At 44.5% G+C, this 22,829-nt stretch overlaps 1 protein-coding gene across 1 annotated transcript in view; it reads right to left on the bottom strand.

Moving 5' to 3' along the window:
• NID1 (nidogen 1) overlaps window positions 1-22,829 on the bottom strand; it is a 104,074-nt gene that overhangs the window by 34,333 nt on the left and 46,912 nt on the right. The window contains exons 9-12 of the mRNA XM_075532170.1: window positions 22,006-22,149; window positions 17,201-17,326; window positions 14,246-14,395; window positions 11,363-11,485 (exon numbers count right to left, since the gene is read on the bottom strand). Coding sequence (XP_075388285.1) covers window positions 11,363-11,485; window positions 14,246-14,395; window positions 17,201-17,326; window positions 22,006-22,149 — 543 coding nt within the window. The remainder of the gene's footprint in view (window positions 1-11,362; window positions 11,486-14,245; window positions 14,396-17,200; window positions 17,327-22,005; window positions 22,150-22,829) is intronic.

Genomic DNA, 22,829 nt, shown 5'->3' with positions numbered 1-22,829 from the left:
ATCCTAGTAGAAAAGACAAGGCTTCTGCTAGCAACCATGCAGTATGTGAAGGGGTCGACAGTGCACTGCACTATGGGACCAGAGGAGTACCTGATGCAGCCTTGGGCGGGTTAAGAGCTGGGCTAACAGTGTGAGTGATAAACCTGTTGTGACAGTTACATAATCTCCTGTCCACTTGAGTGAAGGGGTAGAGTGTAGCCTGTCAATCAGGTCACAGCCAATGAGACATGGCCTTTTACTAAGGATTCTGGGAACTCCTGTCTTCCTTCCTGGAGGCAGGACACACTCTTTCTGCTTCATATTCCTGATGACAAGCCAGATGGAGCCAGAGCCCTGGAACTGGAGGAGCCACGTGGAGACCCACACCAGTGCTGAGATACTTTCACCATCATTGGATCCACAAACCTTTCCACCCACTGGCCTGTGAACTTTCTGCATTTGGCATCATTGCATGTGTTGCATAAGTCTGAAGAGGAATTTATAGGCTGGTATGAGCTATGGACTAATAGCAGATTTATGGAATTGATCTGGACTGGGATGGGATATTTTCTCAATATACAATTGCTCTTTTATATAAAATTCTTTCTTATATACATATGTGTCTATGAATTTGTTTCTCTAGTCAACCCAGACTAACACACCTGTCATGTCCTTAACATGTGCTGCCAGGCTCAGGCCAGAAGTTTGTAGGAAGTTTTCAGGCTGTGACTGGAGGAGGAAGAAGAGACCAAGACATGCAGGGTACTGACAAGAATAGCGGACAGGGTAAAGCCTTGGGTTTAGGTTAGGGAAGGCTTCCGAAACAAAAGTGGATATACAGGTTGTAGCAACTGATTTAAGGAACCCTGATGGTGCTGTCGGGTAGATACCGGACTGCTGGTTGAAATGTGCCAGCCATTCCTTGGAAGAAAGAAGAGGCTTCCTAGCTCCCATAAAGGGTTACAGCCTTGGAAACTCTACACAGAGTCACTATGAATTGGAATTGACTTCATGAAAGTAGATTTTATCTGCTGATTTGGAAGTCAGGTCATCTGGGTTGCTCACCACCAGGTGAGCAGTTCCTAATAACCAGCCACTCTGCAGGAGAAAGATGGGGCTTTCTACATTGTAAAGGTTGACCGTCTCTGAAGCAACCAAGGGCAAGGTTCTGCTCTGTCTATAGGGTTGCTACGAGCTGGAATCAACTCAATGACCATGAATTTGGTTTGGTTTGGGGGTTTTGGACAGCCAAAAGGGAGGGAGATTGTGGAACTTCCGTGCATGTGTATAGAGGGAAGCAGTACCATGACTGTTTTCAAGTTTCAGGAGAGCCTGGTTTTCAGATCCCCCATGAACCTCCCTAACTATCGCCTATCAAAAGCCCACGAAGACTTTAAGGGCAAATGCAAGTCCCCATGTCTTTACACTTTTCCTAACTTCTCTGGCCTACCTGTACCTCTCTACCCCCAGCACCAGTTGCCATCCATTGACTGACTAATTAATAATCAACACAAGCAATAGAAAAGCACAAAGGTCAGCTGCCATGCAAGGTCACGATGAAGAAGAGAAGACAGGGAGGATGATATTACTGCCACGAGCAACGAAAGGTTGCTTTCATGAAAATGCTCCTAAGACCTCCAAACAGTATCATTCTATGTCAAAATAACCAAAGGTATTAAGAAAATGATCCAAGATAAGGAAGAACAAAATTGGTCTGAATTTGAAAACCTCAGAAATAAAATGGCAGAATTCAAGAAAGAAGTAGAAATAAAAGGAAAAAAAAATCAATTTAGAAATGAAGATTAAATTAGAAGGACCAGAATCAGGAATAAACACAATAGATTATTCGTTAAGAGAACTAGAAGTGAGGAACATGTTTAAATTAAAAAACAGCAATCCCATGAGAGCAGCCGCAGACCCAGGAAGCAGGGCATGGACTGCCCAACCCACAGGGCAAATCAAGAGAAGTACTTTTGCTCCGGAGGCGGCTTGCGGAGTAGGGTGCCTCGGGTGCCTAAGTAGGGAAATTGGAAGTGCTGACCCGTGGGAGTGGAGCTGAGAGCCTTTCAAGCTAAGGGTTACTGGAGTTGGGTGCCTCTGGGCACTTCATTCAGGGAGCTAGGTTTGCTGACCCATGGAGCTTGAGCTGAATGCCTTCAGGTTGGGGTTTGAGGCGTACAGCAGAGGGTATTTATTAGCAGACTGGAAAGAATTTTGTAACATGTCCTGATAAACAACGGTTCTCAAAAACAGGACTGGTGGTGTTAGCATTAATGCTGGCATGCAGAGACCCGCCTGTGCGACGGAGGTAGAGTAAATCAGCCATTAGAGGATATTCTAATTTTAACAGGGCATCCCCTGTGCCTTGAGAACCAGGATTTTTGGTTTGAGAGGAAGGAGCTCTGGTGGTAGTCGAGAAGTTAAAGGAAAATCCTGGAGTCGTCTTAGAAATATCCATACAAACTCATCGAGCAGCCCCACCTCTGTGTGTCTGAGCATCCCTAGCACCTACGTTATGGTCCCGTAGTACCATTTCCCGCGAAAGAAACCAGGCCTTAGAGAACAGGCCGGCTCCAGTCTGAGGCAGGAAACCTATACTGGGACCCCAGCATAACTTTCATGTCAATAGTACACATTAGAAACAGGAAGGGTACATGTGCCGGATGGAGAGTCACCTACAGAAATGGCTGTTTCATCTCAGGTCCAAGCCATTAAAATCAGAACATTTCAATGTTCTGATTTACAACTTTGTATTTATAAGTGTGTTATGGTTTTAGTTACAAAAGAAACTGATAATTAACTTGATCTATAATGAGATAATAATCTAAAGCAGCACCGGAGGTCCTCAGGCTGTTATCAGTCTTAAAATGGTCAACATGAACAAAGCAGTTAAATTGGAGAATTTCCAGACCCTTTTTAGCTCTCTCTGGAGAATTCAAGCTTCTTCACACTGAGTGAGCTGAAAATACAATACAAAATAAACCACAAGCAACAGAAGAATAGCAAGCAAGCGTCACCCATTAAATTGGTCCTCAATTTTCTTTCCCTTAAGTAGTACTTTAAATGTCTTTCTCCTTGTAGCCCTATCCGCCGACCTCTTTAATTCTTTCTCTCTCTAAAGATGTGTAGTGAGGAGCTAGATACGTGTGCTGGTAAGTGCTTGATACCAAGCATAAAGAGAAATGATCAAATATATGCGAGGTTGGTATTTTCCGTTAAGACCAGGCTTCGCATCTCTAGCCTAGGGCTTCTTAGACCCTTTTTTGATGCTAAATCTAGCCAACTCCGGCAGAAACTGTCCAGGCAAGCCAAGCGGTTGTGGGTCCCCGTCTCCTGGCACACACTGGTGCGGTTCCGTCTTATGAAAGGATTGATCTATGGCTAAGAGTATAGAGCTGAACAGTAAGTCATTTCCAAAATAAGGCTATAAAAGACTATAGCATCTATCTTGACTTTCTCTTACTTTCAGCAATCGCTTGAAAAGAAACTCTCTGCCATGTCTTGAAGACACTCAAGCAGTCCTGTCGAGACCCCTCTTGTCACAAATTGTGGGCCTCAGTGCAATATTTGCAAAGAACTGAGGACTGCTAAGAATAACTCAAATCTGTCCACCTTAGTGAACTTTATAGAAGATACTAGCCATGCCCCATATCTTGACAGCAACTTCGTAAAACACCCTGAACCAGACCGCTCAGCTAGGCAACTGATGAATTACTAACCCCAGAAACTCTGTGAGGAGTTGCTGAAATCTGGGAATAATATGCTATGCAGCAAAAGACAATACATATAGTAGCTTTCAAACTTTCTGACTGTGACCCGCAGAGAGGAATGCATTTACTTGGAAACGCAGAACACACACGTGTATACTAAAGTGCACAAAGCTGTGAACATACATCTGCAAAAACTCACCAGCATCCACATACAACTACTGCTTCAACACTGATTTTGAGGGCATATGATACACCGATTATTTTCTTGGTTATTGCTGCCTATCGAAGTCCATTCTATTTAAAAGAAAATGACAAGAATTATCCGCCAAACTGATTTCATCATCAATGTATGACTGCAGGGAAGAATGTGGACAAGAGAAAGTTCTGAAGGGCTAGGAAAGAGGAAGAAGGAAACAGAAAACACAGCAAGTGGGAAAAGGGATGGTACATTGAAAGGATTGCAATGGATGAGATGAAACAAAATGTGTAGGAATTGTTGAATAGGAAACTTATGATGATCTGTTCTGTAAACCCTCACCCAATTCACGAAAGTTTTTAAAAGAGAAATACCCTGTGTAACCTGCCCCAAACCCAGTTCCCTCTCTTCCATATAGAAGGGATTGCTATCTAGAATTCTGGTTGCTTATGTAGGGGCACCATGAGTCAAAACGAACTTGATGAAAGTGAGGTAATTTTTCTTCTCACATACATATGTAAAAAAAGCAACACAAAAATATATGTAGAAAACTATAAAACACACACACATATACACGTTTAAAGGTCATGGAAAATTTCCATTATCTTTCAATTATTTTCCCATGAACTTTTGAAGTCTTTTCTTACATAGACTTACTGTCATACTTGTATACTGTATACAAATGGCATCATACTGTGTATATATTATAATTTTTATGCTCAACATTATATTTTTGAATATCATCTAACAACTGTATCATTTGGTTTTTTAAATCTTTTTTATTGAGGGCTCATACAACTCATCACAATCCAAACATCGATCCATGTGTCGAGCACATTTGTATATTAGTTATAATTCTCAAAACATTTTCTTTCTACTTGAGCCCTTGGTATCAGCTCCTCATTTCCCCCCTCACCCCCACCGAACCCTTGATAATTTATAAATTATTATTATTTTGTCTTATCTGACACTGTCTGATGTCTCCCTTCACCTGCTTTTCTGTTGTCCAATCCCCAGGGAGAGAGTTATATGTAAGTCATTGTGATCAGTTCCCCCTTTCACCACCCACTTCCCCTATCCCTCCTGGTATTTCTAATCTCATTATTGGTTCTGAGTGGTTTATCTGGCCTGGATTCCCTATGTTTCCAGCTCTGATCTGTACCAGTGTACATCCTCTGGTCTAGCAGGATCTGTAAGGTTGAATTGGGATTAGGACAGGGGGAGGGGGGTGGCGCGGGTACGAGAACTAGAGGAAAGTTGTATGTTTCATCATTGCTATACTGCACCCTGACTGGCTATCTCCTCCCTGCGACCCTTCTGTAAGGGATGTCCAGTTGCCTACAGATGGGCTTTGGGTCTCCACTCCATTTCCTTCATTCACACGATAATATTTTTGGTTCTTTGATGTCTGATACCTGATCCTATCGACACCTCGTGATCACACGGGCTGGTGTGCTTCTTCCACGTGGTCTTAGTTGCTTTGGAGCTAGATGGCCGCTTGTTTATCTTCAAACCAGTAAGACACCAGACGCTATATCTATTGATAGCCGGGCACCATCAGCTTTCTTCACCCCATGTGCTTATCCACCCGCTTTGTCTTTGGTGATCATGTCGGGAAGGAAGGTGAGCATGATGGAATGCCAGTTTCACAGAACAAAGTGTTTTTGCATTGAGGAAGTACTTAAGTAGAGGCCCAATGTCCATCTGCTACCTTAATACTAGACCTATAAATATATGCATATAGAGCTATTTCCCCATCGTCATACTCGATTGTATCATTCCAACTGCCATATTTCACTGTGTGAATGGGCTTAAAGTGATCCTTGCCATGGAAAGTCTTTAGATTTTTATTTTCTATTAAAAACAATACTCAGTAAACATAGCTATGCATTTCTACTATAATTCTCTCCTAGGTATATAACTAGATTAAGAAATTCTAAAGAATGGCAACAAATGTGCAAATGTGCTTGACACAGTGGATGGATGTATGGATTGTGATAAGAGTTGTAGAAGCGCCCAATAGAATGATCTTAAAATAAAATCAACAACAAGGAGAAAAATAAACAAACAGAATTACTTAAAAGAAAAGAATTTCTAAACAGAAAAGGATTAAATGCATAAACAACCCTGGAAAATAGCTATTATTAGCTTTATCTTTGTCCCATCTTTCTACCCTAGCCTACAGGTCTAGATTTGTTTAGTAAATAGAGCCATAAAAGGGGGAGCAAGTCAGGTGAAAGACAAAACTCAAAAAATGAAATGTCTGCTTCTTTTTGACCTGCTAGTGTGAAACAAGCCAAGGAAATGATAGATTTTAGTAGATTTCAATAGCGCTGAAATGTCTTGACTCACATTACCCATATTTCACATTACCAGCATTTCTCTATCTAATTAGCTAGTTAGAATCTCTGGGGCGAACCTATTTTTACCCATAACTTCAAGAACAAAGGTGGTACTGCTTGGGCTCATCTAACTCATGTGCCATCCTCATAGTTTTCTTGTGCTGAAGTTCATTTTTGCAGGCACTGTGCCAATCCAGCGTGTTGAGGGCCTTCCTCTTTTGTGCTACCCCTCTACTTTATCAAGCACGACGTCCTTCTCCGAGGGCAAGTGTCTCCTGACGACAGGTCCAGAGTATGTAAGATGAAGTCTTGTTATCTTTGCCTTTGAAGAAGAATCTAGCTGCACTTTGTCCAAGACAGATTGGTTGGTTCTTGTAGCCGTCCATGGTACTTTCAATATTCTTAGTGAGGACCATAATTCAAAGGCATCGGTTCTTGTTCAATCATCCTTATTCAATGTCCAACTTTTATATGCAGGAGGCAATTGAAAATTCCATGGCTTGGGTCAAGTGTGCCTTAGTCTTTGAAGTGACATCCTTGCTTGTCAACACTTTAAAGAGTCTTGGGCAGTAAATTTGCTCAATGCAATGCATCTTTTGATCTCTTGACTGCTGCTTCCATGAACATTGACAGTGGATCTAAGTGAAACAAAATCTTTGACAACTTGAATATGTTCCCCACTTCTCATGAGGCTACCCATTGTTCTGTTGAAGATATTTGCTTTCTTTACACTGAGTGTTAAGCCACACTGAAGTCTACAATCCTTGGACTTCATTAGCTACGGTTTCCTGTTCACTTTCAGCCAGCAGACTGTGTCATCTACTCATCTCTGGTGGTTAATAAGCCTTGCTTCAATCTTGATGATGAATTCTTCTTCAAATAATCCAGCTTCTCTGATGGTTTGTTCAGCATATGGACTGAAGGATGTGGTGAGAGGATACATCCCTGACACACACCATTCCTGATTTTAAACCATGCAGCCTTCCCTTGTTCTGTTCCCATAACTGCCTCTCATGAGCACAATTAAGCCTTCTCAAAGTTCCAGTGTACTCAAGATTATTCAGTTTGTTAGGATCCACACAGTCGAACGCCGTGGCATAGCCAATAAAACAACTAAACATCATTCTGATATGCTCCGCTCTCAGCCAAGATCCATCTGATGTTGGCAATGATTTCCCTGTTCTGGATCCCCTTCTGAATCTGCCCCGAGCCTCTGGCAGGCCCCTGTTAATGTGCTGCTGCAACCATTGTTGAATGATCTTCAGCAAAATGCTACTTGCACTTGATAATAATGATATTGCTCTGTAATTTGAGCACTCTGTTGAGAACCTTTCTGTGGAACGGTACACTATGGATCTCTTCCAGTTAGTTGCCCAGGTAGCTATCCGATGCACCTTTCCTGATGTTAAACCATGTTGGTTCTGACTGATAGCTACCCAATACTACCATGTAGTATTCCCTTGTTCTGTTTGCACAACTGCCTCTTGATTCACGTCCATGAGCACAGTGAAGGGCTCTGGAATGCCTCTTCTTCTCAAGGGTATCCATCGTTTCTTATGACTCACGCAGTCGAATGCCTTGGCATAGTCAATAAAATATAAGTGAACATCTTTCTGATGTTCTCTGCTTTCAGCCACGGCCCAGCTGACATCAGCAATGCTATCCCTTCCCATTGTCTCTTTGTGATTACAGATTTTTTTCATGAATTTTTTCAAGCCTTCTATGACAATTATTCACATTTACACAGTAACCACTAAAGATGAAGAAATCGAAGCTCCCTACTACCTTCTGCAGTCTGAAATTGATCAAGGTACACTGACAATACTTGCTGATTTGAACTTCATTCAATTGCTAAGAGAAAGCTGGAAACAAAGACAAAGGATCCAAGCCGGGAAATAAGGGCTCGGTAACAGAAACAACTCCAGAAATCACTTTATAAAATTTTCAAGAACATTGACTTATTCATCGCAAATACCCTTTTTTCATTAATGCAAATAGTAACTCAGTACATAGATGTAGACCTCACCAGATGGAGTGTACAGTAATCAAAAAGAGACAATGGCAAGGTCAACGTCATCACCCACCACATGACCAACCATGGACTGTAGAGCAGACTCTTAACTGTCCATATGCAAGTTAAAGATGAGGTGAAAGAAAATTAAAACACGTCCACACAGACAAAATATTACCTTGAGTTTATCCAAACTGGATTTTGAGAACATCTCAAAAATAGATTTGAATCATTGAACACTAATGACCAAAAAACCAGAGAACATCATACAAAAGCAAAAGCATTAAAAAGTCAGGAAAGAAAGAAAAGCAAAAGTGATGCCGGAAGACTCACACTTGCTCTTGAAGGCAGCGGAGCTGAAGCAAATGGAAGGAATAAGGAACGAGGAGCCGAACAGAAGACTTCAAAAGGAGGCTCAAGACGATGCAGTCCGGTATCATTATGCAACCTGCAAAGACTTTAAGTTAGAAAAACATGCTTGCCATTTCCCAAGCTAAGAGAATGTAAGAAAAAATTCAAGCCTGAAGTTGTAATATTAAAGGACTCTACTGGCAAAATAGTGAATGGGACAGGAAACATCAAGACAAAATGGAAGCCAAAAAGATACCAATCAAAACGATGATGACATACCATCTCACTCCAGAGTTGATAGGAAAGTTCAAAAATACAGAAAACAATATATGCTAGAGAGGGAGCCGACTGACTGGACCCATCAAATACTGCTGGTGGTACTTCAACATTACAAACATCGGAAAGTGGGATGGCGCTTCCAAAAACAATTGAGAACAGAAAATGCCAAATGGCCTCGCAATAATACGACTTGGTATATACTCTACAGAAATAAAGAACAGAGAGAAAACACAGACGCACCCTCAAGGTCATCCCAGCACTGTCCACAATAATAGGATGGAACGAAGCTAAATGTCCATCAGTGGGAGAAAGGATAAATAAACTTTGGTACACACATACACAATTAAATAGGTGCATCGTTAAAGAATAAAGATGAAACTGTGAAACAGCTCATGACATGGACAGATTTGGAGGACATTATATAAAGAGCAAACATTGTATCAGACCACTGGTTTGAGGGTGGTGGTGATCTAGGGAGGATTTTCATACCCAAACAGACTTTGTTGCCAGGGGGGAGAGGGGAAAAGGTAGGGGGAGCACTAGACTAGAGAGCAGACAGGTGCTAACTTGGATGGAAATGAAGATAATCTACTATCGGGGGGGAGAAGAGGAGAAAAAAGAGGGGTGGGCAAATAGGGCAAGCCATTGGGAGGTTGAATGAGTTGTTGAAAGCAACACTGATAAGCCAATCCCCAACTAATTCACAATAAAACGTTCAGGGGGGAACACGCAGAACTACTATACCAACAAAGAAATTACCAGCGTCCAACCATTTCTTGAGGTAGCATGTTATCAAGAGTCAGTAGCATTGACTGGGTCTGGCACATTCAAGGCATTGGCAAAAACGTTACACAGCTCCAGGAGTTACTAGGATCGCGATCGAAATGCTTCAACAAATGGCCTCGGTGCTTGAGGTGCTCACCCCTCTGTGCCAAAATACCTGGAAGAAAACACACTGGCCAACCGACTGTGCGTATTCCCAAGAAAGGTGATCTAACATAATCTGGAAATGATCAAATAGTGCACAGAACAAATTTTATTGGAGACGGCTTTAAAAAATGGCTGCAGTTTATAGACAGGGAACTGCCAAAAATTCAAGCAAGGTTCAGGAGAGGAGGTGGAATGAGGGATGTTGCTGCTGAGGCCAGGCGAATCCTGCTTGAAAGCAGAGGCTAACAGAAAGAGCTTTGCCTGAATTTCACTGACTGTAAGTGCATTTGACAGTGAGGATTATAACAAAGGAAAAAATGTAAATTCCAGAACACTGGCAGAAACTGTATATGTACCGAAAACTAGTAATTCTAACAGTAGAAGGGAATACTGTATGGTTTAAAATTAGAAAAGGTGTGTATCAAGACTGTATCTGTTCACTATACCTAGTCAAATAATCCAAGAAGCTGCACTGCATGAAGTAAATATGGCGTCAGGATTGGAGGAAGCCTCATTAACAGCCTGAAATACGGAGATGACACCACCTTGCTTGTTGAAAGTGAAGAGGACTTAAAATACATACGGATTACGATCAAAGACTTCAATATGGGTTCTACTGTCACAAAAAGGAAACAAGAATTCTCAAAATTAGACCAATAAGCAGCATCCTAATAAACAGAGATAGATTGAAAATTGAAGTAGTCAAGGGTTTCCTTTTACTGGGTTTCACAATGGAAGCAGCAACCAAGAAACCCAGCAGTGGTCTGCACTGGGCAATTCTGCACAAGGCCCCTCGAAAGGGTGAAGGAGCAGAGCTGCCACCTGGAGGGCTCCGGTGGGCCTGCCTGAGTGGGCTTAACTAAGGTATTTTCAATCCCTTCTTCACGTGTGTGCAGAACAGATGGGGAATAAGGAAGACCTGAGAACGACGGGTGCTTCGAAAGGCGGTGTTGGCAAAGGATACCGAATATACCATGGACTTCCCAAAGAATCGAATCAATCTGTCTTGGAAAAAATATAGCCAGAGGGCTTCTTCAGAAGGGAGGATGGCAAGAAGCAATCCCTGCAGAAGGATACCATACCTGGTAAAAGAGAGGATCGGCAAAAAGAGGAAAATCCTCAAGAAACTGGACTGAAACAGTGACCACCACCGTGTGAGGACAGCACAGACCCAGGCGGGAACCAGCTCGATGGCAACTAGCAACAACAGGCGCTGCACCCAATGTTGGGGACTCCTCAGTAAAGAGTGGCCCTTCACCCCACCACGCTGTGCTCCCCATCGCTCTCAGGAAGCAGCGCTTACCCAGACCGCACATACCCTTCCAGGACAGGCCGACAGCAAGCTACCAGCACAGGGATGACCCAGGTGACGGGCTTCCCTTGGGATGGTGTGGAGCGTGGCCTGTGCGGTGGTAGATTGCAGCCTGTGTTCTGCCCTCCAACCTGGACAACTCTCCGACCCTCCGTGGAGCTCCCACTTCACCTGACCTCTCTCCCAGGACCACGGATTAAGTACTCATCAATGCAGTAGTGGGTTATCAACCCAAATCTCCCCCGATCTTACCCCCAGGTAAGCAACGGAAGCCGTCTCCGCGGTAGCCAGGCTGGCACTGGCAGGTGAAGGAGCCTGGTGTGTTGTAGCAAAAGGCATGAGGGTGACATCTGCTTGGGTGGCACTCGTCCACATCTGCAAAATAGCAACAAGGGCCACAGACAGTGACGTTTCCTCTGGAAGTCACAGTTCACAAAATGATCTCAGTCCCTTGCCCAACCCTATGGAGGCCTGGTTCTGCCTGGAAATGGTGATTTAGAGTTCAGTACGCATTCGTTCCACCATTCATGTATCAGTTTGCCATACTCTGCTTCTGTGTGGCTTGTGTGATGATCAAACACCAGTGGAGTCACCGATGGTGACCGTGTTTCATGGGAGCTTCCAGATGTAGAACGGACAAAGAAGAGAAAACAGGCCGTCTGCTTCTGAGGGATTAATCACTGACAATTTGATTGTCTGATAATAACGTTGCACACGGGGTTTCTGGGAGGTGGAGCCAACTCATCTAACAACAGTAATGAACGTGAACGACTAAGATACTACCTCCCAAAGTTGTGTCTATTTATTGTACTTGAAAACGTGTTCTACTTCGCTGGCAATGTTTTTCATTTAAAAAACAAACAAAAAGACAGAAGAAAAAAAGGGGATTTTTAAAAATTATACAATGCTCTCTCCCTTCATAAATAAGTTTTCAAAACGTTCCATTACTGTAGTATATGTGCACGGTCGAGAAACCTCAGATGTGAGAATACTCACATATTCGATAATAAAGAGAATTAGGATACATTCTCAGAGATTAGGATCCATCTTCGGAAAGTTTGTACTTTTCAAAAATACCGTTGTCACCTAGAGTGTCATCAGCTCCTAACAACCCCATGTGAAATGAAAATGAACACTGCAGGTTCTGTGCAATTGCCACGATGGGTTAGAAACCAGAGCACTGGAATATGATTTCATAAAATCACCAGGCTTCTCACCCCCACCCTTAGGTTGTCTTAGGTTAGAAGTCCCATTCAAATCTAATGGGGATCCTAGCAACAAGCCTCCATTGACAGAGGGTGGGAATTGGACCCGAGTCTCTAGCATGGAAGATGAGAATTTTTCCCACCTGTTTTATTGCCACATAATTGACATATTATATAACTCATGTGATCCCATAGTCCAATCACACCAAGAAAAGTTGTGCAACCATCACCACAATCCGTTTTAGAACTTTTTTCAGTCTTGTACTCTTCTGCCATACCCGAAAGGAACCATGAACAGTTACTGTCTCTATAGATTTATCTAGCCTTGATTTCATATACAGAAAAGACATTCAAGAACAAATTTTTAAAAAATCTAACAAGATTAACAAAGTGAAACAAAAAAATCAACAAAAAAGCAGAAAATATTAAAAACTAGAACAAAGTTAAATGAATCGTAAGGAAGATCAAATGACATGACAGGGTGCTAAATTTTAACCCGACTGCACCTGAACCAATCCACTTTCTAATATATTCTGCCAATTAGCAAGGCTGTTTACAACCCTGGTCCGTGGTCAGAGGGGATTCCCCAAGGGCTAAATCAATCCATGTGTATTTCCCCTTCATTTATTTTTGAAACTCAAGCAGCTTTAAAATGAGTCTAAAGGGAGATCAAATGATAAGATACTACATTTTGACCTGGCTGGATCTGCCATCCTCCACTTTACAGGGCTATTCAGGCCTCCGACTATGATCCCAGGGGAGTCATCGGAGGCTGCATCCATGTGTGGACCCACAAACGGATTTCGAACTTCCACTGTCATCCAGAGCCTTCTGCAAACCAGGTGTTCACAGTTTAAGCTCTGATGCCATTCCCTCCTTTAGATTTGGATTTTGTTATTTACAATCCTTGGATCACACCGGCTGATGCACTCCTTCAATGTACACTTAGTTGAAGCCTCACTGAGATGGCTGCTTGTTTGAAAACAAGCATTTAAGACCCCAGAGACTATGCTTTTTGACAGCTGGGCACCATCTAGTTTCTTCACCACACTTTGCTATAGCACCCATATCTTCAGAGATCTCTTCATGAGACTGAACATCATGCAGGACCATAGCCTAAGAACTAATTGTTCTTAGATGGATCTAGAATTAAGTGCAAGCCCCAGATTCATTCATGCACCTATGGTTTATATATGTCTACATTGAGACATCATTGTCATTTTCTGAGAGAGAGGACTATCAATCATACCCCTGGGAACTATCAGTCATATTTCCACTCCAATCAAGTCAATGCTGAGTAATAGCAACCCTCAGGGGAGGGTGGAACTGCCCCTGTGAGTCTCTGAGATGACAAATCTTTACAGGAGTGGAGAGGCTGGATGATGAGCATTTTATTACTAAATAACCATTGCCTCCATTCTATTTAATAGCATTAAGTGATTTTGCAAATCAAGATGCCCAAGGTCCTGTGTTCACAAGGTATCTTATCTAAGAAAATTTGCTCTAACATTGAGCTAACATTGAGGTGATTTCAGGTCTGGCAGCCAATATTATTTAATGGATCAGCATCTTCTTAGAATGGATAATGGATTATAATAATGGATTAGTGCTTTCTTAGACGAGTGGGCCAACTGAATGACTTGTTCCTACGCTCCATGTATACAGGATTGTCTTTTCCCGAAAACAAACATCTCGGTTCTTGGCAGAGAGCTATCGGATTACGTCGCATACAACAGAGCAGGAGCGGGGGGACTAATTGCCTTCACCAAGGAGAACAGCCTCCAAAATCCAAGCTCAGCGAGTCAGACACAGCCATTCACCCAACAGAGTGAGGATGATTTGGGCATGAGTGGGTCAGGCCCCAGTAAGAGTTAGCACAGAGCAGATGTTTGCAGGTCAATTTCTTGGCACAGAAAAAGTCAGCACTCACCTCGACAGGCTCGGCCATCCCCCGAGAAGCCGGGCAGACACGAGCAGCGATAAGAGGTCCCTCCCGTGTAGATGCACTGGGCCCGCTGGGGGATGTCACAGTCGTGGAGTCCGCTTACACAGTAGTTGACAGGGTGCTGGTCCTCGATAGCTTTGGAACAAAAGGTCCACACATCATCTGAGTGTGAGAGTCCTACGAGTGGGCACATCAAGCTCCGGCGACACCAAGAGTTTATTCCCGCAGGATCCCCAAAGAAGGACCTGCCCGGCCCACATCTCTGCACATCACTGGCCTGGCCTTGCTGGCTTTCTTTCTCTTTCCTCCAGCCTGGAATCGGCCTGACTCTTCTTTACAGAGAGATAGCACACTTGCCCTGTGAACCTGGCTTCCAACCTCAGAACCCAAGGATCTGTTGGGGGCCAGACTTCAAACCCGTCCCTGTAATGCGTCTCAAGGAGTCAATTTCCCCTCATTCTGGATGTGGATTGGGGACACCTGCAGACGTACACACTTCCTAATACAACTGACTTAGTGCAGAATTTGACATAACTGATTCTTTAATTGGTGTCCCCTAGTCTTTTCCATCTTGTGCAGGCTAAAGACAAGTTATCCACCCCCACCAAGGAAGGCGAGTAACACATTTCCATGGGAGTGAGAATATAGGGTGGAAAGACGGTGGACCACTGAGGACCAGTCCTAAACTTACACTGGGCACACTGTGTCCACCCCAGAGTCTTGGGGAAACCAGGAAACTTCCAGGAGCCTCATATTCCTCTGATGCCAATCAGGAGAGCAGAGGCAGACTAGTGGTAAAACGAAAGCTACTTGTTTGAATGCATTTAGGCAGACTTGGTTTCACAGTTCGCCATCTCTCAGGGTAGTACACCCAATAAGAGCTAATGAAATGAGGGGAGAGGTGGATGGCACAGGCTCGCGTGGGGTCAATAGACAGTGGAAAGATCAGGAAACCTCACGGTGAGAGAGCCGATAAACATAAGGGTCATTCAGTGGTTTTAGCACTTGTTTTTGGGCAATGCATCTGGTTTTCTCAAACTTTTGTTTAGAATTTGATACACAGGAAAGCAAAAGCCTGAAGATGGGAACTAAAGGGGAGCCTGCCCACTGGCTGCCCCATGTCCTGTGCAGCCCCTAGAGGAACATCAAAGGGCTCCATGGTCCTCAACTGGAAAATCAGTGACCCAGTCGCACAGCCCAAGTTTGCAGATGAAGAGCTGAGGTCCAGAGTGGTTCAAACAAACAAACAAACAAACAAACAAACAAACAAACAAACAAACAAACGCGCTGCTATTGAGTCAATGCTGATTCATAATGACCCCCTGTGGGTTTTCTGAGACTGTAACTGTTTACAGGAGTAGAAAGCCCAGTCTTTCTCCCTCTGAGCTGCTGGTAGGTTCGAAATGCTGACCATTCGGACCCAGCCCGCCTTGTAACCATGACACCATCACGACTCCCAGAGTCTCCCCCAAAATGAAATATCTAGGGGTGCAATTGCCCATACCATTTTCTCTGCAGGGAATGTGCACGTCAGAGTGTGCGATCCAGAAACCCATTCTGAGGATAGCCCATCGCACACATCTGACCCAGCACGACCCTTGTTGACTGGAGCTCACCCCCCAAGGAGCATAGCATGCATCACCCACGGTTGAAGCAAAATGGAATGTGAATGGAGCACTGCCAGGGAAAATCTACTTCTGAATTTCCTCCTCACGAAGGGCAGAGAAAGACATCAGGCGAAACACACAGAATTAGATATTCTCAGTTGAAGTCTGAAATCTCAACTCCCTGACAAGGCCCCTGGCAAGCTCCCTCAGCTCACAGATGTTTGGGTCACCCTCAAAATATGAGAACTGCCTGTTCCCTCCCACTCTCCAAAAACTACTTCATCCTGGGACCTCCGTGGCCTCACTTGAGCTGCAAGGACCGGCAAACAGAAAACACACTAGCATTGAGTAAGCAGTAAGGGAGGGACAAGACGTGGCTCACAGATAAAACAAAATCTGTTTTGAATCGGGGGGAAAATGCTGAGCTCAGATGTCCCATTCCACACGCTGTTTCCCAGACCTGGAAACCTCCACAAAGCTTTGAACTTAAAGTATTTGGAGCCAATGTGTAGGCAAAAAAGGAAACTTAAACAACCCGACTCTTTGTGGTTGGTGGGTCACCCACGACCACCACCTCCATCATTGCCATCAATCAGGCATGCTTAGTCTAAGAGCACCACCTTACGTCAACAAAGCGGGGACTCCTCAAAGTTCCTAAAAACAAAATCCACATGTAGAACGCCTCCCGAAAGACTTTTAGAAGGAAATGAGGTAGAACACACGTGTCTATTCAGATTCCTGCTGGATGCCAGACCAGAAAGAGGTCATGGAGACAAGTCAAAGCCACCATTTTGCTTTAAGTTACTCCCTGTATTGATCTATTGGTTGTATAGAACACTGTGCTAGAAAGGATGCTAGCTGAAACACAGAAGGTTTAAAAAACAAATAAACATATAAAACCATGTGAACCAGAAGTTTCTCCAGTCTTCCCCAGATCAAGCACAAGGCCACTATAATTATAAGAAGAAACAAGCTGTATTATCTATTAGCTATTAAAGTTATAATTAAAGGAATTAAGAAATGAATATAGCACAAATGCTGGCAGGCCTATTAAAATAGAATGGGTTGTTTGGTGACAGCACCCTTAGCGCAGACAAAAATGATGTGTTCCCTTACTTCTGCCTCTCCACATCCAGGGATTAAGCCTGATTCCTCTTTGTAAATAGCCCCACCCAAACGCACCCACAGCACAGCCGAGTCAATGCCCTGAGGCAGCGTCACTTCCATGGGAATAAAACAAATCAGATAAACAAATGTTTTGGAAACGTCACTTCCATGGGAATAAAACAAATCAGATAAACAAATGTTTTGGAAACATGTCTGGGTAACTTACCCACACAGGTCTGCTCTTCAGAAAGCCGATAGCCTTCCACACACTCGCAGCGGAAAGTGCCGGGGTGATTGTTACAAGTGGCATGCCTCCCACACACGGAAGGCTGCTCTGAACATTCATCGATATCTGCAGGACGTTGAAAAGAGCCGACTTTGAGAAATCTCTTCAAACATCACTGAATAGAGCAGTAGGCGTATCATCTCTGAAAACAGGTCCATCTTAAAATGAGATTTCCCTTCCTGCGCGTGACTTTGTTTAGAGAGAGCTCCTTAAGGCCTCTTCCTAAGCGTGCTCTGCTCCCCTTCTCTATTTCCCGGGCTGCGCCTGGGACTCACAGCCAAGTCAAGAATATCAAGGGGGCAAATACACACTAGACGAGGGGAGAGACAAGCGTCTAAGCAAAGGGTCTAAACTAGTGAGTACATTTAAATATGGCTACCATCCTGGGAGCATATTGGATTGCCCATTGGACTATGAATCACAAGGTCACAGTTCAAACCCACCAGCTGCTCTGAGAAAGATTAGATTATCTGATCCAGGGGTCCTCAAACTGTGGCTCGTGGGCCACATGCAGCCCACCGAGGACATTTATCCGGCCCGCCGGGTGTTTTTGCCCCATTTGTTTTTTTACTTCAAAATAAGATATGTGCAATTTGCATAGGTATTTGTTCATAGTTTTGTTTTGTTTTTAAACTAGTCTGGCCCTCCAATGGGTCTGAGGGACAGTGAACTGGTCCCCTGTTTAAAAAGTTTGAGGACCCCTGCTCTGATCCCTTAAAGGCTGGTAGCCTAGGAACCCCTAAGAAACCCTGCCCTACCCTGCCCACTTGAGACACTGGTCAAGTCTCAACTGCAGAGCTCCAATCCAGGCGCCGTTCCTCCAGAGGCTTGGGAGAGAGATCGCCTGCCCTCCACCCTCTCCTCCATCCCAAATCTCAGAGGACGCTCCGGGCACAAATGCTTTGGACATTTGTGCAGGCACAGTGTACAATGAGTGGGACAGGACTGCCAAAGGACAGACACCAGCAAAGAGCAGCAGTTCTCAGTCCGGGGACAAAGCCAAATCACCAGGGGGACTTTTGCAAACTCTAATCCCTCCACTATGGAGAGGGAAGTTGTATGTTTTGAAAAAGCTGTTTAGTGATTAGCGATGCACCCTTCCTGCCTGTCTACGCTCCCTGCCATCGAGTAGATTCTGATTCAAAGCAGCATTCTGCAGGCTGTAATCTTCATTCCCACCCCAATGAACTCATGGACCACAAGATTCTAAATGTGTTTAATAGTTTTATTGAAATATACTTCACATATCAATCGAATCACTCAATCATATTAAGGAGCTTGTACAATCATCACCACAATCCCTTTCAGAATATTTTCTTCTAATACTTGTTGTTAGCTCCCCATTTCCCCCTTCCTCCCTAGGAAATTATCAATCCAGTTACCGTCTCTATAGATCGATCTATCGTGATTTCATATACAGAAAATCATACAAAACACAAACCGGAAGTAAATAAGCAAATAAACAATGTCTAGACAAAACAGAAAAATATCAATAAAAAAAGAAAGCAGGAAGCATTAAAAGCTGCAGCAACTTTACGAGGGGTCAGAAAAGGAGATCAGATGAGAAGGGGCTACACTGTGACCTAAGACATCTGCCATAGGGACTTTACGATGCTCACTGTGTGACAGTAAGGGTATTCACACTCCTCAACTAGGTTCAAGGAGAGTCACCAGTGGCTTCATGCATGTGGGGGTGCTCCCACTGTCGTCAGAGTCTTCTGTAAACCAGGAGTTCGCCCGCAGTTTTGATACCCTCCCCTCCTCTGGATTTTATTATTCACAATCCTTGGGTCACACAGGTGAGTGTGCTTCTTCCAGGTGGACATAATTGACTCTTCACTTACATGTCTGATTATTTGAAAACAAGCCTTTAAGATCCCAAATGCTATTCTTTTTCATAGCTGGGTGCCATCTGGTTTCCTCACCGGACTTTGCTGTAACACTCAGATCTTCAATGATATCTTCATGAGGATGAAGGGGGCCATGTCACAGGATCTAATTGTTCTTAGATCGGGGTTAGAATAAAGTGCAAGCCCACCAGCTACCTTTCGATTCGCACTCCAACCCTTACCTGACATCACCACTAAGGCATCTCACTCTACCTAGAAAGTCCGTGGCAAATAGGGTCTCATGGCCCCTGAGAAGGCTCCGAAAGTGGTCCCTATCGTAGCCTGCTTTACTACGCAGGGTTATGTATGGATGCCTGTCGGGAAGACATCTTTTCTTTGTAGACAAGACCTTACCAATGCTGCTATTAACATCTCATGGTACTTGAGGTTTGGAGTAGTTAGGAATGTCTGATTTAATTCCTAATTCCTTCCTTCTGTGACTGAAGAAGCCCAGGTGCACAGTGCTTAAGTGCTTGGGGCTAGCCACACTCAGCAGCTGCTCCACAGAAGAAAGACAGACAAGCTGCTTCCACAAGGATGGACAGCCGTGGGAACCCCACAGCAGTGGCTCTCAACTTTCCTCATGCCACAAGCCTTTCATACAGTCCCTCAGGTGGCGGCGACCCCCAACCATAACATTATTCTTGTTGCTACTTCATAACTGTAAGTTTGCTACTGTTATGAATCGGCCGACCCCTGTAAAAGAGTCATTCTACCCCCAAAAGGGGTCGCGACCCACAGGTTGAGAACCACTGCCCTATAGAGAACTCCTATGTTGGGGTGGTACTCTGTAGACTTAGAATGTTGGTGGGTTTGTTTTGTTTTGTAAATTAAGGCATGGGCCTTAGTTCTTTCATGATTGGAAATAGAGATTTGCCGATGTTATGAAATATCACTGAGTCTTCTTGAGGATTATTATTCAATTTCTCCTCTGGAAAGAGATTCCCTTGTCACATAAACCACTCTCTGACCCCATAGGAAAGTACTGAATTGTTCTTAACACTACTGCTGCTTCTTCACTGATAGCACTAAATATATATATTTTAAAAGTCAGTGTTCCCTTTTGCCTTTCGGTCACTTTCAGGGTGGCTACTATCCCCATATTTTTAACAACGGCAAGCCAGTTTGCCTTTCATCAAAGGGCGGGCTCTCCCATGAGTCTCATCAACTTGTTAAATGCCGGAGTGTACTTGAAAAGTACTTAATGAAGCTATTTGCCAAAACCAGCTCTGCAGACTCCTAATTGAAAAGTACATGGAAGGAAGGGAGCCGGGCAGGCACTGGAGCTCTGTGATTCAACTGGGAACTGTCGCGTGTTGGGGACTCGATCCGATGTCTCAGCAGACCAGCCTTGTTTGGGATGACACCCAGTATTCTCTCAATTCCGCATTCTCTCCGCGTTGCACGCACACTGCATTACACAGGCAGGCGTGGTCTCCGCCCTATCCTATACAGCGCTTCCCAGATCAAAACAACACCCGAAGCGATCTGCTAATGCAATTTCCTCCGAAAAGCCTGCTGTCTCCAGGCATCAACATTTTGAGGCCTTTTTTATTGACCCAGAAAAAACAAGGAGCTGACTGGAAAAACACCCACATTCCCCTGTGGTGCTAATCAGCTAGTGCAAGGAGGAACCACAGGACAAAAGCCAACTGCCATCATCCTGGAGCACTTAGAGGGGGGCAGGGTGGGGGGAGGGAGGCAGGTCTGTGATTGCGACAGATGACAGAAAGCAGGACTGGTTGTGCCCTCTGAAGTCAAGTGCTCTCTCAATGACAGGTCAGAGCTCAACAGCAGCAGATTTTGGGCTACCTCCCTTCTCAGTCCTACTTTATTGACCTTGACGTTGAAAGAGACAGTGGTGATTCTGTGGTAGAATTCTTGCTTTCCATGTTGGAGGCCGGGGTTCGCTTCCTGGCCAACGCACCTAACAGGTTTGTCGATACCCGTCTGGCAGGAGAGACTTAGATGGGCTGTAACGCGGCCAAGCATTGCATTTTACACGGCAGCAAAGCTTTCAGACGAGAATGGCCGAGGAAGAAAGGCTTGGAAATCTACTTCAAAAAAACCTGCCAATGAAAACCCCGTGGATCCCAGTGGCCCAGTGGCATGGGGCAGCCAGCAGTCAGGGCCCAACTGAATGGCAGAGAATAATAACAACATGAAATTGAAACAAGGTGGCATGAAGCCTTAGGGTGGACGTGGGAGGCCCCCTCATCCACAGGTATTGCTTCAAGTTGGCCTAAGACAAATTAGCCATTCAACACTGTCAGTCTGGGGAGGAGTAGGAAATGCTAATGTTTAGCGTGAAGTGGGAACTACCTTCCCACTTGGTATGTGACAAAAAGGCAGCCTCAGCCTGGATTCTGTGCATGCATATTCTTAGCAAGCAGGCCAGGCCAGACTCTCACAGAAGGACCTGCTAACCTTAAGGACAAAGTACATCCTCCAATAACTGGAGGGTTGAGCTGCAGAACGGAGGCTGTCCCAGAGGTATGAACCTGCTGGGCTACCAGATGCGTATACCTTATGAAAAGGTGGAGGGATCTGCTTATTTTTCTAACAAAGGGCTGTTGAATTGATTCTGACTCTAGGTGGCCCCATATAGATCTGTGGAATTAGCCACAGGTCGCTGTCAGGTTTCTAAGCTCAAACCTTTAACAACCAGGGGACCAGAAAATGTTATCTGCCACAGGTCGCTGTCAGGTTTCTAAGCTCAAACCTTTAACAACCAGGGGACCAGAAAATGTTATTTGTCTCACTGGACTTCTCAGCTCTCGGGCACCCTGTCACCCCGAGCGCTGAGGCGCAAAGATCCCAGCTTCCTAGCTCCCACAGGCAAACTCAGTGCCCTACCTTGGCAGGTCTGCCCATCTCCTCGGAAACCAACGGAGCACTCGCAGGAGAACTGTATGTCGGGGCCGGGCCGGCACACGGCGTTGGTGTCACAGCCATGGGTGCCAATGTAGCAGGGATTCTGAAGGGCATCCGGGGAGCCATCTGTGAATGCAGAAACATTTACACGGAGCGAATATCGTTTCCTCGCGCCCCAGAATGCCAACCGCGACCAATGACCAAGAAGGCAATTGTTACAAGCCCCAGAGGGTTCTGAAATATGAAATCGGCTGAGTCCTGTGTGACCACCCCAAGGCCGGTGTCCTCGAGCTACATCCCTCTAGCCATTGCCTTTTTGCAAATAAACAAAAATTTTATTGTAAACTGAACACACCCATCCACTGATTGATGAATGGCTCTACAGCTTTGGAATAATAACAAGATGTCTTAGAGATTAGTTGCCAAACCTATAATATCTGCCATGTGGCCCTGAAATGAAAAACACGCCAACCTTTGATGCCTGGAGCTAGAGCTTGACATTGAGACCGGCACCTGGCCTTCATTCTGCTCCCTGACCCCAGCTCCTCCTGGGTAGCTGGGGTGCCTCCTCACAGCCCGCACACCTAGCTATTTAGGCTCTGAGCCTACCAGGCATGCTTCAGTTCACAGGTCCCAGCACACGTTCCTTTGAAGACCAGAGTATTGGAGTGTCCTTAAAGCCCTGTCACAGCGGGAGCCCTTGGATGGTCCACCTGCTTAGTAAGATAACTCAGTAGGTTGGCATTCTGTGGTGAAAAGGCTCTTGCTCGCAAGGACAGAGACACTTAGGTTTCTTAAGACTCATA

The sequence above is a fragment of the Tenrec ecaudatus genome, chromosome 1 (genome assembly GCF_050624435.1).
Source record: "Tenrec ecaudatus isolate mTenEca1 chromosome 1, mTenEca1.hap1, whole genome shotgun sequence".
Taxonomy (NCBI): domain Eukaryota; kingdom Metazoa; phylum Chordata; class Mammalia; order Afrosoricida; family Tenrecidae; genus Tenrec; species Tenrec ecaudatus.
Note: the sequence above shows the minus strand (reverse complement) of the source record. Positions and strands in the feature narration are given on the sequence as shown.